This window comes from Opisthocomus hoazin, chromosome 1 (assembly GCF_030867145.1).
Source record: "Opisthocomus hoazin isolate bOpiHoa1 chromosome 1, bOpiHoa1.hap1, whole genome shotgun sequence".
NCBI classification, from domain to species: Eukaryota; Metazoa; Chordata; class Aves; order Opisthocomiformes; family Opisthocomidae; genus Opisthocomus; species Opisthocomus hoazin.
Genome location: NC_134414.1, coordinates 15,318,919 through 15,335,996, shown reverse-complemented (window position 1 = coordinate 15,335,996; position 17,078 = coordinate 15,318,919). Strand labels below are relative to the sequence as shown.

At 41.8% G+C, this 17,078-nt stretch overlaps 1 protein-coding gene across 2 annotated transcripts; it reads left to right on the top strand.

The window, feature by feature from the left end:
* Positions 1–218: 218 nt before the first annotated feature.
* On the top strand, positions 219–16,476 carry CWC15 (CWC15 spliceosome associated protein). 2 transcript variants are annotated; one of them, XM_075417600.1, is made up of 7 exons: positions 219–236; positions 2,919–3,057; positions 5,146–5,258; positions 6,193–6,281; positions 7,138–7,248; positions 15,182–15,300; positions 16,039–16,476. In XM_075417600.1, the coding sequence occupies exons 2-7, from the start codon at positions 2,927–2,929 to the stop codon at positions 16,166–16,168; spliced, it is 693 nt and encodes a 230-aa protein (XP_075273715.1). In that variant the 5' UTR covers positions 219–236; positions 2,919–2,926; the 3' UTR covers positions 16,169–16,476. The 2 variants fall into 2 exon arrangements, with proteins under 2 accessions (XP_075273715.1, XP_075273705.1); XM_075417590.1 differs by lacking the exon at positions 219–236 and adding an exon at positions 278–354.
* Positions 16,477–17,078: the final 602 nt, after the last annotated feature.

Here is a 17,078-nt window from a genome sequence, read left to right as displayed (position 1 = left end):
CAGGGCAAGGCCCTCCTCTGGGGTAACCCCGGGCCCGCAGGACCAGCGCCCCAAGCTCCCTCTTCTGAGCTGGGCTACCCCGACGCCGGCCTGAGGAGGAGGAGCAGGAGGGTGGGAGGAAGCTGCTATTCCTGCGTAGGCAGCAACGCCGCCACGGCGCCCGCTTCCGCCTCGGCAGCCATCATGGCGGACACGCTCGCTGCCCTCACGTGACAGTCCCTCCAGCCCTCTCTATGGTAAGTCCTCCTGCGGCCACGGCTTCTCTATGGTTTTCGCGCGGTGCCTTGTGGGCGCTTGGCGGAGTTATGGTGGCGGCGTAGGGCCCAGTCGCACGGAGTGGGAGGAGGCCGCGGTGTAAGTACTTGGGGAGGTGGTGGACGTGCGGGTGGGCCTGGCCGGGGAGGGGAGAGGGCTGCGGCGGGGCGGCCCTGGGGCGGGGGGGGGGGTGTCCCTGTGAGGGGACGGGCGGCGGCCGGGGCACGAAGGGGGCCTTGGGGCGGGAGCGGCCCTGAGGAGAGCGGCGGAGGGCGGGAGCAGTGCCGGGCAGCAGGCCGAGCCCAGCCGCCTGCTCTCGGCCTGGACGTGAGCTGGCAAACCCTGCGTGGCCGGGCCGGACCCGTCTGCAGGTTCCGCTGAGGAGGGTTCCCCAGGACCGTATTTCTGAAACCGGAGAGGTCGGTGTGCCGGCCCCGGAGCGGCTTCACGTTCAGTTTGGGTCCTTTAAAGCCAAGCCAAGTGCAGACTGACTTGAGAAATAAGCAGGGACAGTTTCCAGGGGATTTAATGCCTCCTGAAACTGTGCAGCCGTGTTGTATCTGAGTCTTCGCCTGAAGTTGTAGATACACCCTCATTACATATAATTAATACAGATAACCTCTGAGAGCAAGTGGCTTTCTTGGATCGTGGCTCTGGCAGAGTCTGTGCCAAGACACAGCTAAAGTGTCTTGCTGAGCTCCCGCGGACTTGCACAGCGTCACTGAAAAGCGTCAGCCATCCTTGGCCAACCAGCCAAGGCTAGTTACTCTCTCACTTCTTTTTAAAACTGTTTCTGCCTGTTAACTCTGTTTTCTGAGTTGTAGTTCAGTGACAGTAACTGTGTTCTGCTTGATGGGATGTTACCTTGAGCAACAAATCTGGTTTATGATTTTAGCACTGGAGTGGTTTGTGATCTCATTAAAAATGAAACACTAACAAATAATGCAAGCAGGCCGTAAGTGACGTTTATTTGTGTATCGTGAGAGCATATCACAGAATGGTAGGGATTGGAAGGGACCTCTGTGGGTCATCTAGTCCAACCCTCCTGCTGAAGCAGGGTCACCTACAGCAGGCTGCAGAGGACCTTGTCCAGGCGGGTCTTGAATATCTCCAGAGAAGGAGACTCCACAACCTCCCTGGGCAGCCTGTTCCAGTGCTCCGTCACCCTCAGAGGGAAGAAGTTCTTCCTCATGTTCAGACGGAACTTCCTGTGCTTCAGTTTGTGCCCATTGCCCCTTGTCCTGTCACTGGGCACCACTGAAAAGAGTCTGGCCCCATCCTCCTGACACCCACCCTTCAGATATTTGTAAGTATATATTAGGTCCCCTCTCAGCCTTCTCTTCTGCAGGCTAAACAAGCCCAAGCTCCCTCAGCCTTTCCTCACAGGAGAGATGCTCCAGTAGAACAATATAATTTTTTTCCCCTCTGCTTTTGAATATTCTTTGAAATGTTCTCTTGTCACCCTTTAACATCCAGCCTTCTGGTTGGTAGGACTCATGCTTTTGACTGGTTCCTTTATGTACCTGTACAGATGCATCTCTCTTGTGTCTTGTATATCTTTGGTCTGTGGTTAGTGGGTGTGCGTGTCGTGGTGAAGCAGGAATGAGCATAGTTTGAGATAACAGATTTAAGATGGCGCAGGTTGATCATATAGGGTGTTTTTGGCATTGGTTGACCAACTTGAACTCTTGACGTAGCAGATTAGGATTACAGGGTCTCCTGTCCGGCAGTGCCGAGCGCAGTGCATGCTGACAGGCTGTCTGCGTGGCTGAGGCCGATCAGAGGCTCTGCTTTGCCACAGAAGAATTGTTAGTAGCAACTTCGGGCATCAGCTACTTCATTTTTAGGAGATGCTGGTGGTGTGTGAGTTCTTGTAGTTTCTAAACAAGAGCTGATGCAAACTTCTGCATTTGTCCAAGCTTTGTTAATTGCACTTAGTTTACGTTGGGGTAAAGCTGTCGCTTTGTGCTACCAGGGAAACATTAACCCTCGCCCTTCAGAAGGTTTTGCTGGCCAGCTGGAGATCTGCTCTGGTCGGTCCCAAGGGACTGTGCTCCAGTGTTAATGGCAGTGCTGTGCCTGTATCAGAGGACTGAACAGGGTCAGGATGAGGGCTGAAGCGTTCGGAGTGCATGATCATCATCGGTATTTAATTATCAACACCACCCCAGGCATGCTGTGGTCTGCGTCAGCCAGCATTTCTGGTGATCATTCCTGGATGCGGTTTGGGGAGTAACGGAGGGGTCATTCCCAGTAGGCAGTCATTTCTGGCTGCCAGTTTTCAGGAGGTGAAAGAGTTTAGTTACGAAGCTGTACCACTATCTGTTCCTAGACTGTACCTATCTCTCAGATAGGAGATTGGCTCCTGGGCAGTTTTATTTGTAAACATAGCTTCGCATTATTGTTTGAGTCTGCGTATCATCCTTCAAACATGTTGGGAAAGACTTTATCTTGAAAATAGGTATAGATTCTGTCAATAAAAAGCTCCTTAAATGTTGAGGGTCATGTGGCAAGTGATAGCTGGTATTGTGTAGTGGGACTTATCATTGCTGCTACAGTGGGACTTATCATTGCTGCTACAGTTTCAGAGACAATGTAGCTTCTGGTGAATGTCTTTCACTGTAAGTTGTGGTAACAGCTGTTTTTTGTCCTTGATTCTGTAGTAGTTAAAATGACGACAGCAGCGAGGCCAACATTTGAACCTGCAAGAGGAGGAAGAGGAAAAGGTGAAGGAGACTTAAGTCAGCTATCCAAACAATATTCCAGCAGAGACCTTCCTTCTCACACTAAAATCAAATACAGGTTAGTATTGTTTTTTTTGGTCTTACAGCAAAACTGTCTGGCAATGATTTTTTGTTATGAGGAGTACTCTGAAATTTGTCGCGGTAGATGTTCACATGCTCGACACTGAGCAGACACCAGAGATTGTGCAGCAGTGCTGAATGAGTGGGCTGAAAGTCTGCGTCTCAAAAGTAGACCTAGGAGGTGGAATGCATTGCAAGTAATTGGAGAGGCTTAATTTTAGTGGTATTTATTGCTGCTTATGGGAGTGAATTGTCAAAAGAAGATGAGCTTTGGAGACCAAGCATTTCAGTGGAGCGAAAAGAAAATCAATGGGAACATCAGGAGCCAACTGACCCACAGAGGGTGGTGTCACTTGTAGAGCAGAATGGGATAAGAGAAGTGAAGTTGAGCAAGTCTTAAAAGCAGGAAAACCATGTCGTATGTGGCAAAGGACCCCTGGGGAAGGGGCTTTAAGAAGAGGCAGGGAAATCATGGAAGAGCGCTTGAGAAGTAGCACGTGTTGGAAGAGCTGGTGTTAAAGACTGCCAGTGGTTCATGCAGGTCCTGGGGGAGGACCTGCTGTTTTAATCAGTGTGAAAGATAATGGGATCTTATGAATATTTTCCTCTGTTTGAAATATACAATAAATCTTTGTTACCCTGTTGAAAAGATGAAATTAAATTGGAGTCAATGTAATAGAGATACCTAGAATTTAGATGAAATGTGTCAGCCTAAAAATGTTTTTTCATTTAGCAGATGTTACTCTTGTCAGTGAAATTACTGTTAAGGTTGTATCTTTGCATTTTTTTGTACAGATGCTTACCCTTTCACCTCTTCCCTCCTGCCCCTTTGGTTTTGATGAATACGTATGGATAAGGGAGTTGGAGTGCTTTGAAGAGTATCAGAGTCAACAGTACAGAAAGCACTGTCGGATGCATTTTGTTACTGTGGGAAAAATTTCTGGTGGTTTGTTTATACCAAATGGGGTTTGGCACACCATTTTTTTGCTTTGAAAGAAGTGTGTGGGGACAAATATATGCAGAAATAACACAGTTTATGTTTTAAGGAATCACTCTGTGTGCATGAGAGAGAGAGATGGAGGGTGCATCAAGTGTCTTCTCTTCTTTCTCCCAAATGCCTACTACAAAGTTGTCTTTGTTGAATTGCCAGGACTGCATCGTTGCAGGAAAAGCTCAGTGTTTCAGTCCACTCGTGTTTGCTTGAATGACACAGGGTTTGGGGGTATTTTGTAGCTGTGTCAGGGATTCCAAGTTCAGGTTTTTAATTACAAAAGCAAATTAAATACTTCATCATAAAGACAGGCTGTGCACACAATGTATTTATAATGGCTCGAGCCTAGATTTCTTCCAGGCACTCTTATTTCCAGCACTGGGTTCACAGAAAGGTGAAAGGAATTGCTGCTTGTTTTTATTCATTTGTTCTTTTCAAGATTTCCACGGAAAATTCAGCGCTTTCTATGTGGAACTTAGTGTGGCTCAAATATAAATAGTCTGTTGCTTTTGGCCGGTGTGTGTTATATAAAAGAGGGAAAAACATGTATTTACAGTATGTTTCACTATAGCCATTGTTTTGCCTGTTCTCCCAACTTTTTTTCGAAAGGTCATAGGAGATTATCTGGTATGTCTCTTGGAGGGGAGAAGGTTTATGAAAAGTATGTTCTAGTCTTGGTCTTATCTCTAAGCCTTAGAGACTGTGTTTGCAGCAGCAACTTAAGGTGATAAAATGGTGAGGAAAGGTGGCCATAAAGCTGGTGGGAGTCTGCTAGGCCACTGGGCTTGCAATGCTGGAGGACAGAAGATTTAGACGTAGCAAGAGGTAGATGCAGTAATTCTGGTTTTGTAGGAATTTATGTAGGGTCTTCTAATTCATTGGAGAGCCGGCGGAAGGAGCGTGTGTGTAGTGCTTACAGCAGAGGGGGCTGCTGAAGAGAGACTTAAGGAAACGTGTCTACATGGTACCCAGTTCTTGTTCTTTGTCCTTACCTGTTCACTCCAGGAATTATTGACCTCCTTCAAAAAATTGCTCCCAGGCACAAACTGTCAACTTCAGCTTTCCCCCCCTTCCCCCCCTCCCGTCTTGTTTTAGACAGGCCACTCAGGATGCTCCTGAAGAGGTGCGCAACCGTGATTTCAGAAGGGAGCTGGAGGAGAGAGAACGGGTCGCTGCAAGAGAAAAGAATAGAGACAGACCAACCAGAGGTAAAAACAAAGAACCAAAAATCTTAGTTCCTCTGTGTGGCATTGCTTCTGCACAAAACGTGGTGTTGTAAGAAGTTTACAGCTTGCAGACAGCATGTCATGAGAGTAGAATTTAGGGTATTGGTCTGATAGTTCGGAGCTGTTGACCTGCAAGGGAATGTCCATGAGCGTTCATGCTGGCTTCATGCTAGCAAAAATCTAGGCCAGCCAGTAAAAGAGCATAGACCATCATGCAGGCCAGCTGATACAGGATGATTGTAATGAACTGGCAACAAGTATGTGCAGCTAATAAAGGGCTTTTTTTGTACTTGGACAAGAGACAGGAAGGAGAAGGGGAATGACTCATCTTCTAGTGTTACAGCACCAGGGTAACCATAAATCGGTTTTTAAAGTATACAATTCTGGTCAGGTAAAGTGTAAGTGATAATTAAATTGCAAATCAAGGTTTTTTTGAGAAGTACCAATTTTTAATATTAAGCTTGACAGAATTTAGGTACTTTACATTTAGGTGTGAAGGTATTGTGAGGCTTTCAAATTCACAAATGAAAGCAGATGTGGTTTAGACCAAACTAGCCAACAGTAATGCTTTGGGGCGGTCCTCAGTGGGAACTCTCCAGCTGGATATATAGAATGAGGATCTTTCTCCACAGCTTTTTCCTCTGCTGTTCTTTCTTATTGAAACAGTGACTACAAAAACTTTTTGGAGGTCAAATTAGAAGTTTTGCGATGTTATTGCTTCCCTTTGAGGATGTCTACAGGGGAGGAATTAGCATGGGCATTAGGACTGAGAAGTGAGGAAAAAGTGAGCATAAGCTTCTGTCTCTTACTCTAATGCAAGGCAAATCATTTGTGAAGATTTTTGCTTTCTGAGATTAGATGCTGTTAAATGAAGTCACTTAGTCACTTTTTTTTTTTTTTAAATCTTATGCCATAGAACACACAACATCATCTTCTGTGTCTAAGAAACCTCGACTAGACCAGATTCCTGCAGCAAACCTTGATGCAGATGATCCGCTTACTGATGTATGTATCTTTTTTTTCCATCTTTCCTTTCAGTGTCCTGCTTAAAGGATTTGCTGTAAATAGAATATGTGCTTTTATTTTAGGTCTGCTAAAGATGCAAGACAGGTTCCAACATACCTTTGTTTCACAGTTGCTCTACTGTGTCGAAAGTCCAGGGTCGTTCAGAGAATTCTGGCCCATGCTGTAGCAGTATTCTTGGAAAGCACACAAAAGCTAGGGAACTGAAAATACCACTTAAAAGTGCAGGGAATGGCTGACTTTTTAGACTCAGTCACCTACTGGGTTAGTTTGAATTCCCCTGAGGTGCAGCTGTCAAGATACACTGACTCTGCAAGAGCAATGGATTCTTGCTCTTGGCTCCCCCCCCCCATCTAGGAGTTAGGTCTAAAGCTTGACAATAAGATGAGTTTATATTTAATCCTGTTATATTTGGTCCCAACAATATTGGGTGGGGTATTCGGGCACACTGTTATAATGACTTACATTACAATGATTAGAAAGTGATTGAGGACAGTAGTTCTCTACAATCTGTGACCTATATAGCATTTGAATTATAAAAAAATTACAGTCATCCATAAGTCACAAACCTATTTTTTTCTTGACTTTTCTATATAAGAGCAAATAAAGCGTTTGTACTGTATTTGCTTCTGCGACAAGCACCCAAGTATGTCAGAAATCAATCAGCAGCAGATTGTAGCCTTAGCTGGGCAGACCAGGACTGTTCTGGGAGCTTTTTTATTTTTTTATTTTTTTTTTCATGTGAGAGACATGTCTCCGCAATAACCTTCAGAACTTAAAGCTGTTTTTGTTAAATGAAATGAACAAGCTGCTTCTTGTTTCTGTTTGTTGCTGTTAGGAAGATGATGAAGATGAGGACTTGGAAGACAGTGATGATGATGACACTGCAGCTCTTCTGGCTGAGCTGGAAAAAATCAAGAAAGAACGAGCTGAGGAACAGGCTCGAAAGGTAAAATCTCACCCATTAAAGAGCATCTGTTTTTTGCAAACTGGTGTTTATTAGAACCGGTGTGCCTTAAGTACTTAGGAGACGTGAGAACTGGTAAACAAAGTGAGTGCCCTTCGACTCTTCTCAAGTAGTCTGATGGATTTGTTCTATCTAATAATTGTCAAGATTTTTTTTCTTTAGTAGACATACTGAATGTTTTGCTCACTAAAACATTTTATTCACTTTTGTCACTAGAGGGTGCTAAAATCTATGAAGGATTTAGTACAGCACTTGTTTTATTTTACTGTCTCTTAACTGGTATTATTTTTTACCTTCATGGATGTTCTCCTTCCCCCGGAAGCAGGATTTATAATGTCCAGTGCTACATGCATACTGATACATGCATGTTTATCTGAAATGAGTGTGTTTGTTTCTTCCTAAAATTAGTGCTAGTTATTTATTTGCAATGTGCACACTTTCTACACACTCACTACCTGCTCTGTTTATCCTTTCATTGGTTGGGCTTTCTGAAAAATTGACGTCTTCAGTAAGTAGTGGGTGCTCTACAGGTACTTGAAATTTTATTTTCTTGGGGTTTTTTGTGAGCAGGAAACTAAGACTATGTTGATGGAAAAAGTAAAAACCAAAGTGGGGCACAGCCTTGGAAAGAGTCTTTGGGAGTAAGGGTCTCCTTATGAAAGATCCCTTATGTATGTTGGCTTTAGGGGTGCAGTCGGTTTAGATTATGCCTTGTTTTCTGTGGCTTTCTGTGTTACTGGCAAAGCGTTTTATAGTCATTTTATATAGATCCCTTTTCCCTTCAGATATGTGGGATTTCTTATTATTATGTATTGCAAATCATAATTTAAGCCTAATTTTATAAGTAACCTTATATTAGCCATCCAGCTGACTTCAGGATAATGTCTCATGTAAAGTCTTAATAGTGTAGTCGCAGTTAGTCCTAATCCACAGAGCGGGTGGTTTCTCTGCTGAAACGCTGCGGTCCGTAGTAGACGGCGTGGGTAGACCAGTGGCGAGGCAAAGGGAAGGTGCAGAGCGACTGCCTGCTCACTCTGCTGCCCACTGGTCTCAAATCTCTTTGTTGTTACACAGACAGTTTAACGTGTCTCTGCATCTTCTTGGAACATGCCAGGGTCTTAACAAGATGAAGTGGGTAAAATACAGTAATATATCCCAAATTTGTGCCATAGGTAGGTTTTTTCCTGATACCTTAGTTATTTTGATTTATTAAAATGCTAGTCCAGTTATTTCTGAGACTTAAACTGTATTTTTGTTAACTGTTTTCACTTATCGCTTTGGTATCCAGTATTTGGTGGCTATGAAAGGAGGACTGCTCCTTTTAAAATGCATCTCTGGGGAGACAGCAGTTAAAAAACAAAAGATTAGAATCCGTTTTTTTTCAGGTCGTCATGCTCTCTATTGACTTCTCTTATGTGGTAATACCAATTTCCATAGAAATCTTCTGATTTTGACAGATGTTAGTATTAAGAGGTTCTAACTTCTTTCACAATATTTCCCTTAATTCTGTGAAGCAGATAGTTTGTCAACCAAATAAGCAATTGCTTCCAAAGCTTCTTAACTTCTCAAAATGATTAAATTCCCTTGAATTCTGTGGAAATAGTAAATAAATACTATAAATGTTTTTAAAAACTGATTGAGCATGGGATTCCTTGTGACTTTTCTCATGCCCTCCACAATTTTAATCTCTCAGATTGTTTGTGAAAGACATTAAGCTGACCAGAAAATCTGAGTTTTGAAAGGTATTTCTGTGGAATAATTCTGGGTCTGTCTGAAACGGTACAAATGCTAGGTCTGCTGTCTGTGTGAGCTACCCGTGGGTAGGTTTCATCGAAACATGTTTCAATATTCCAAACTCAGCATTACGATGCTCTTGATTTTCAACTTTCAAGCACTTCCTTAAAAGGTAAATTGAAATAATTAAAACCAAACCTCAAACCAGTGAGCAGCCAAATGTATGCATGCAGTTCCAGCAAAGCTATTTTAACATCCAGTCATTTTATGCTTATCTGAGAAAAGACTTAAAGTTTTTGGTTTGTTTTCTTACAGTTTTATTTCACCAAGTGTTTCTCTATAACTGAATATATTACTTTACCAATGGTCAAAATAGATCTTAGTGCTGTCCTGTGTTTTAGCCGTGTCAGAGAGTTTCAGATGAAACATTAGGAAATGCATCTTGAGATATATTAACCATTACACTTGAATTTTAAGGGTCTAACTAAAACTGGAATATCAAATTGGTGATTAAGAAAGAATTTCAATAAAGAGGCAAAGCAGGTGGCAGAGTATGTGTCTTCATTAAATGTTTGAGACATGCTAGCAGCACTTACCCTTGCCAAGAACTAACGATAACGTCCTCTCCCTTTTGGGCAAAATGACAACAAATCTGTATACAGACACTGCAGTTGTGATTACTCTGTCCTCTTACTTTTTGAAGTTTCAGTCAGTTATTTGAATCACTGTATTGCATAGAGTTAGAAATTTGCTTACGATCAAGTAACTGGGGTGGATCTCTGCATTATAAAGTGTTGTTCCCTGCTGCTAAAGGCAGTGCTGTCATTCAAAAATTAGCATTTAAATAAAGTTATGTGATTTTTTTGTTTGTTGGTTTGTTTTTTTGTTTTTGTCCCAGCCTTCGATGAGATGTGGGTATTTCAGGTTTTATTTCAGCTACTCAACATCTATAAAAACCAAACAGGATAACTTGCTCCAATACAATGGAGTCATTTCAGGAATTTCAGCACTTTCTGTAAAAGTAATCTTGCTCTGTGCTAAGGGTAGAAACTATACTAAAAAAATATATAACCATGGTAACAATAATGTTTTTCTTTCCTTTGCGGTCAGAAACAAATATGCCAAGGGACTGTTATTCTTACAGCAAGATAAGTAATAATTGTTTAGTTAATGTTAATAGAATTTTGTCCACTTTTTTTTCCCCAACTGTGGTGCCACATGGGGAGTTCAGTTGTGCAGCTGGAGGCTTGCTTTGAGATCCCATTCAGGTAGCAGCGTCTCCATCTGCCTCCTCGGGGGGTGGGATACCTCTGCCAGTCCACTCGTAGTCCCCACCCCTTAATATCCCTGTTCTGGTGCCTCTGCCTCTAAGGCGGTGGTGGCAAGATGGTTGACTTCTGATTCACCTCTGCAGATAGCTGGTGCAACGGGCTGCCACTGAGAAGCACAACGCTGCTGTCTGTAGTGATGGAATAATCTGCAGCGTGGTTTTTTGCTGCAGTGGCTTAGGAAAAGAGTTGTATACCTCGTCTTGCTGAAAGGAAAGACAGGCAAAGAGGCATTATTTTAGAAAGGGAGAGTGAGTACAGATGTATTCTTTTTCCCCCTTAGGCTTTTCTTCTGCTGTAGGTTTGTTGTATCCGTAGTGTTTGAGCTTATTAAGCCTTTGTTCCGCCGTACAAAAGAACAATGTAGGCTTTAGAGCAACCGGAGCTGCTTATTTTATGAACAGCTGTGCTTGATCGTGCCTCAGAGGTGTGAAGCTCCGACAGCTATGAAGGTTATGTCTGGTCTGTTTGATTTGATACAACCCATGCTCTGTGTTCTGTGCCTGGAGCGTTCCGGCTTTCAGTGGAAGAGTGGGCAGTGGAAGATTTATGTGGAAAATTCTGAAACATAATGAAAACCTCTTTTGGCTGGAGATGAGGGATTCTGCAGCTCTGGCCAAAATCTGTAAGTTAGCTTAAGTGTAAATGTCAACTTTACACCACTGTGAGTTACACCTAGTATTTCCTCTGTGTCATGTCTCTAAAACACAAAACTTGGTAAAGTATCTTGGTTTTAATCTTGAATAGGTTCTTTGGGAAGTTTTAGTGAAACTAAATAGCACAAAAAAAACTTCAAGACTAATCTTCAGAATTAGCCTGCTTCCTGAAACTTGTAGCGAAATGTCACCCAAGCTAGAACAGCTTTGAACAACTGAATTCCATAAATAAATTACCACGCACACCGGGTCTTCTTTGTAAAGTGACTAAAACTGGCGGTGTCTCACTCGACAGATTGGCCCCCTGTTTGCTTTCAGACTCTAATCTTTCATGACAAAGATAAACTTACGCAGTGTGTTACTACTTCTAGTTGTGCTGCCTCTGCAGGTCTGAGACACAGCAGAGTTCTGGCTGCGAACAGAGCCGAGGAGCAGCGAATGGCCGCGCGAGTGCCGTGGGGCTCCGCAGCGTCTCTGACAGGCGATAGGGAAAATCAGCCTTATGAAATAAGATTCACGAATGTTTTCTGTGACTGTTGTCACTAGAAAAGAATGTTTGAGAGCTTCTGTTAGGGTTGTGTTTGTAATTGTTTTTAATAATTTAATAGGTGCAAAAGTAAAATGAAATTGCCCTTACCATTTCTTTTAATTGTCATGTGATTTTTGCCACCCTTCAGTCCTTTGGAATTGTAGTTGACTTGAGTCAATGTAGTTTTTTGCTAGTAATTAGCAGTTTCAGAGAGAATTCAGCTGAGCTTGTAATGCCAAGTTTTTGGGGTCAATGTATGAGCCATGTATCCCAGCTTCCATGGTGGTGCAGTGGAGATGCAGACCGCAGAGTCTGGGGTGTGGTGGGTCTCCTGTGGTTGTGATGTTTTGTGGGCAAAGAGCCACCTTGACTCCTCGTTGTGTTCTCTAGACCTCTGCCGAGATGTGAGCTCAGATGCCTACAAGCTGGTATCTAGGTGTAGTTGTCTTAATCTGGAGCTAAATCCAGCTCTTAGTCTTATGCTGCTGCTTGTAGTGTAACGCTTCTTAGAAGTTCTATGTAAGTTTTTATTTTCTTTTTTTTTTTTTTTTCTGTCGCCACATTTTAACACTTCAGTCTAATACTGCGTTTTTCATTATCAGAAAGCAAACTATGTCAGGCTGATGGAGGCTGAAGGATATTACATGGGTTATGTAGAGCAGATAAAAGTTAGGATGATGCCTAACATGCCTTTTTAAAATCATCTTATAGAAAAGTTAACTGTGCATCTGTATGAAATAAGAAAAATGGAATAGTTACTACCATATGCATATTTTTTAATGATTCTTAGTATTGGCTTTATCTTCCTCTAGTGATTCTGAATGTTTACAATTCACATGACTGAGTGCTTTTCACTTCTCTGCATGCATGGTGGAGAATGCTGGAAGCATCAGCTTTGTGGGAACTGTTGAGATTAAATCTGAAGTGGGGGAAGGGAGGGAGGAAGAACTGTAATGCCCGCAAAAGATGCTCACCGACTCCAGTGGACTTCTGACCATGGAAGAAACACTGTGTGGAGTGCCTTGTAGTTCGGTGTTTGTCGGTGGTGTGTGCATGCATTTTCACGCATCGTAAGAAAACAGCAGAAGATAGTTATGCGTGCCCCGGGTAAAGCGGTGCACGAGGCACAGATGCAGTAACTCTGGGTCGTGGCCGAGGTTAACACCTTAGAAATCTGAGGGCGAGACTGTGCCGTGCTCTGCATGCCACCTTGAGACAAGTTCCCCTGGAGTTCAGCTCTGAAATGGAAAACTGCTGTGTCTGTTTGCGTATGGAGGACTTGGCAGAAGTTTGTTACAGGAGCATTTGTCAACAGAGGAGTATTAATTTCTTAGAAAGCTCTTACTAGCTTCTCTGGAGTACAGTCCAGTATGGTTTTTTGCTTGTAGCATTTGTACTTGCTTTTCAGATTTGTCCCATAACAGACCTCTTGTTTTTCCAAAGTCTCACTCTTAATGAAACGTCAAAGATTAAATTTAATGATGCAAAGCCCACCTCATTTTGGACAACACAGAAAACACTTCACATGCTTGCATCCTGTGCAATATTTTAACAATTTCTTTTTTCCTCAAAATTTTTTCATTTAATAATTTGCCTAATGGGCTTAAGCAGAGTCTGATCACCTCTTGGGAGGTACCTGATAATCAGTACTGGTTTTGGCGGGTTTTTTTGTTTGTTTTGTTTTTTCTTGTACCACGCTTGGCTTCAAACTAATGCTTTGCATGCCTGTGCTGTGTGGTAGTCTGAGGGCTGCTTGACTTCTGGGGGGAACGCATGACGCAGGCTGCAGCAAACCAAATTTCACTGCTGTTGGCTCCTCCATGTCATGGGGAAAGAAGATGGTAAAGCAAAGGTTGGCATACTGTGCAGAAGAAGCTGCGTACATTTTTTGTCTGTAATCCACAGAGGAAAGAAATGTATAATTTGAATTTGTATTTCTAATATGGGGGAAGTTGCTGTTCCGTGTCAAATACTTTTGCTCTCTTTGTTTCCTTATTTACAGGGGTGGTAATAACAACTGAAGTTGGAATGCAAATGTTGGATTTAGAGCTGTGTTTGAAAATGCAAAACTTGAGTTTATTTGTGTTAGTAACTTCTAACTGCTGCAGTTTGTGTTAAAGCTCCATGGATACAGCAGCAAGGGCAAGTTTTGGCTATGCACATGTTTTAACAAGGGCGTTACAGGGCTTGTCCTGAAGCTGTGCCATGCTTTTAAGCAATATGCACTTTTGGGGAGCTTTTCCCATCCCACTGACAATTAATTGCAGCTGGTTCTAAATTTTACTTGTGAGAAGCAGTGTAGTGGTAGGTGTTTTTTCATAACTAAAACTTGAGTAGATTTTGAAAGGTGAAGTCTTTAGCAGTGATCCTGTGTCATCTGGTATTAGTATGTATGTTAAGTAGGTATTGGTCTTAAGAGGGTTGGGAGTGTTATAGGAATTTTTCATATACCTGATCAGTCCAATTAAAAAACATTGTAAATTGTAGATAGTTTCAGTAATATATCACTTAGCATTGATGTTTTATTTTATCCATAGTTTAAATGTTTGAAGCTAGGGAGCTCTGGCTAGCATCAGTGTTCAAGTTTAGCACTTAAACCTTGTAAATGCTATCACCAAGAAAAACATTTCCTCTTTTGGGATGCCATAGCAGCCCTCAGCCATGAATTTTCTGCAGTTTGGGAAAAAAAACCCAACACCTTGTGGTCTCTTTGTCTTTAGTTTATATCATTTTTAAAAGCCGTGGTTTGAGTCTCCTGCAGTGGTAAGGAGACTTCAGTGCATATTTTAAATAGAATGTCCTCAGACCATACTTCAGCATACAGGGAGCAGGAGACCTAGTTAGTCATCCAAATTGAAGAATTATTATTTTTTTTTCCTTCTGGTACTTTCATGAAAGACCAATCCTTGTAATACATTTGAAAGGTTGTGGAAAAAATATATTGATGTAAAATGAATATTACACATTCGTTTTGAAGTCTGTGAACATTTAAGTCACTGAATGTATTAATACAGCTTGGAAATGTGGGCTGTAAAATCTGCTTTTGTGGTGCCTGTAGTGCAGTGCTTCACTTAGGCTTGAGTTACATGCTTTTGACAGTACAAGGAGAAGAAATTTTTTTCTCTTCCTTAATACCGGAATTCTTTAAAAGTCTTATGACATCCATTGCTCAGTTTCACCTTAAATTTCTCAATATTCTTTTTAATTGGTCCCTAGGGAAGTTGTAGTTGTAAAACCCAAGCAGATTGTTGAAGATACAGAAGTTTCAACACGCTGCAAGGTTTTTTCCACCTAATGAATATTGTATAATGTGCTCTCTTTTCTCATGAGGATGAAGAAAATCTTTCAATCTGTGTACAATTTTTAATATAATAAATAAGTAAATGGTAAAGCTAGAATTTAACTGAATATTTGATGGAACGTCAGAGGTAAGTAGAGCAGATATGAGCATTGCTAGATTGACAGTTTATCAGTAATGTTAAGCTCTTTAGAATATCTCTGCTTCTGCCCTTATTCTACTTTCATGCAAGTGTCAAACACCCTGAAAAGTCTGAGCTAGGAATTAAAGCTTTATCTGTGTGAGTGTTTGCAGCTAAGTAATGTTTATCTCTACCAACTAGATGAGAAAAAATGCCCAGAAAAATAACGTATCCATTTCTGGTTCTCAGGAACAAGAGCAAAAGGCTGAAGAAGAAAGAATTCGGATGGAGAACATTCTGAGCGGTAACCCACTGCTGAACCTTACTGGCCCAGCACAGCCTCAAGCAAACTTCAAAGTGAAGAGGAGGTACTGTGCAGTCTGCACTGTGATATCCACCCCCTTGCTCCCCCTTGTAACTCAAAGTCTGGAAATGTCATCACTGCCGTTGGTTTTTATTTCCTTCCTCTGACCTTGTCACAAGCAGTGTAATGCAGAATTGGGATGCTGCTGCGTGTAGTGATTGTCTCGTGCATTTCTCTGACCAAATGGTCCTGCTGCTTTGTGTTTAAAAAAAGAGAGAAAGAGAGCCTGAGATCTGTGTTTGTCTGACATTGTTCATAATGGTAGAAAAAGTAACAGGACCAAAGTTCCTCAAGAAGTTTGGTGTTAGGGACGTCTTTAAATTCTAGCTGGTTTGAAGTTTTTGATTATTTAATTTTTTTAGTGTAACTAAAATTAGTAAATAACAGCCTTTTTCTGAATACAATTCCCGTTTGCAGATATTCCACTTACTGTTGTGTTTATCAAAATTAGGGTCATTAGATTCAAGTTTTTTTCTGCTCTCTTAAAATGGTCATTATTTTCTGTAAAGATAAAATAACCTTTAATCTAGTGATACTCATCTTTCTTCAAACTCAGGAGCATGTAGGAGACGGCTTAGATTAAAAAAATAGAACATTTTTTTCTTAAAGATTAAAATCTAATCGTAATGACTAGTTGTTCTTAGTACATTTAAATAGGAGGGCCAAACTTCATTTATATATTTCTGTAAATTGCAGCTGATTTTCATACAAGCTTACTGAAGTTAAACATTTTTGTTTTCAGATGGGATGATGATGTTGTCTTCAAGAATTGTGCCAAGGGGATAGACGAAACAAAAAAGGACAAAAGATTCGTGAATGATACTCTGCGATCAGAATTTCACAAGAAGTTTATGGAAAAATATATCAAGTAGTACAGTTTTATGTGCGGTGGCACTGAAGGACTTGGCAGGTCATGGTTGTTCCCTCCCTCTCCCTCAGAATTCAAGGCTGAATACTCGGTTGTGAACTCCCAAACGCTTTTCTGAGATCATCAACAGCTTTGTAATTGGTAGTTGCTATGTATCTGGAGTTTTTATTCTGCAGTGTGTTTTCCGTTTTAATTAAATCAGTTTGTGTTTCATGAATGTTTTTCTGCTCACGTGCATTTACTTTTACTGGCTGCCTTGTAAATGGTAGAAGAGAGAAGCTGGTTTGCAATAAATACTTCTAATTGTTTAAATTGCTTTCCAGAACAACCTGTATCTGTGGTGACAGTGGTTTGTAATTTACACTTGTGTGAATGTCAGTACTATCAAAGATGGGGAATAGCGGAGTATGATGAGCAGTGTGAACTGAAGAGAGCTGTATTTTCTGTAGCAGACTGGGCTTACTTCCTCTTAATAGCTAGTTAGAAACTTTGTTCATGATCTTCCTTTTTAGTTTCTCCTTATTGTCAACCAAGTTACAATTTGGTGGCCTAGCTCCAAGTTCTCAGCAGCCCTGGTTTCTGGTTTTTCTTGGCTCAGCACTTCTGGGGTGATACCATGTAATCCTTGGGGGAACACTGAGAGGGAAAACCTCTGTGGAACTGTGGGGTTTTTCCTCTTTAAAAAACCATTGCAGTGCTCGGTCCCTCAGCCACAACCGCGGTGCCGCAAGGCTCAGTCTGTCGGTGTGTGGTTCAGCAGTAACAGTGTTGTCAGAAGCTGCAAGTGAGTCTTCTTATTACAGGAATTATCTCCTTGAGATACCATAGTACACTTTGTTTACTTCTTAAATGTCCATTTTAACACTCTAATAGGACAGTATAAAATATGAATGTCTGTCTGAAAAAAAATCTTC

Coding starts and splice junctions, on each gene's coding strand:
- CWC15 (XM_075417600.1), top strand. CDS start 2,927: ATGACGACAGCAGCGAGGCCAACATTTGAACCTGCAAGAGGAGGAAGA. Junction 3,058..5,145: donor CACACTAAAATCAAATACAG/GTTAGTATTGTT, acceptor GTCTTGTTTTAG/ACAGGCCACTCAGGATGCTC. Junction 5,259..6,192: donor TAGAGACAGACCAACCAGAG/GTAAAAACAAAG, acceptor CTTATGCCATAG/AACACACAACATCATCTTCT.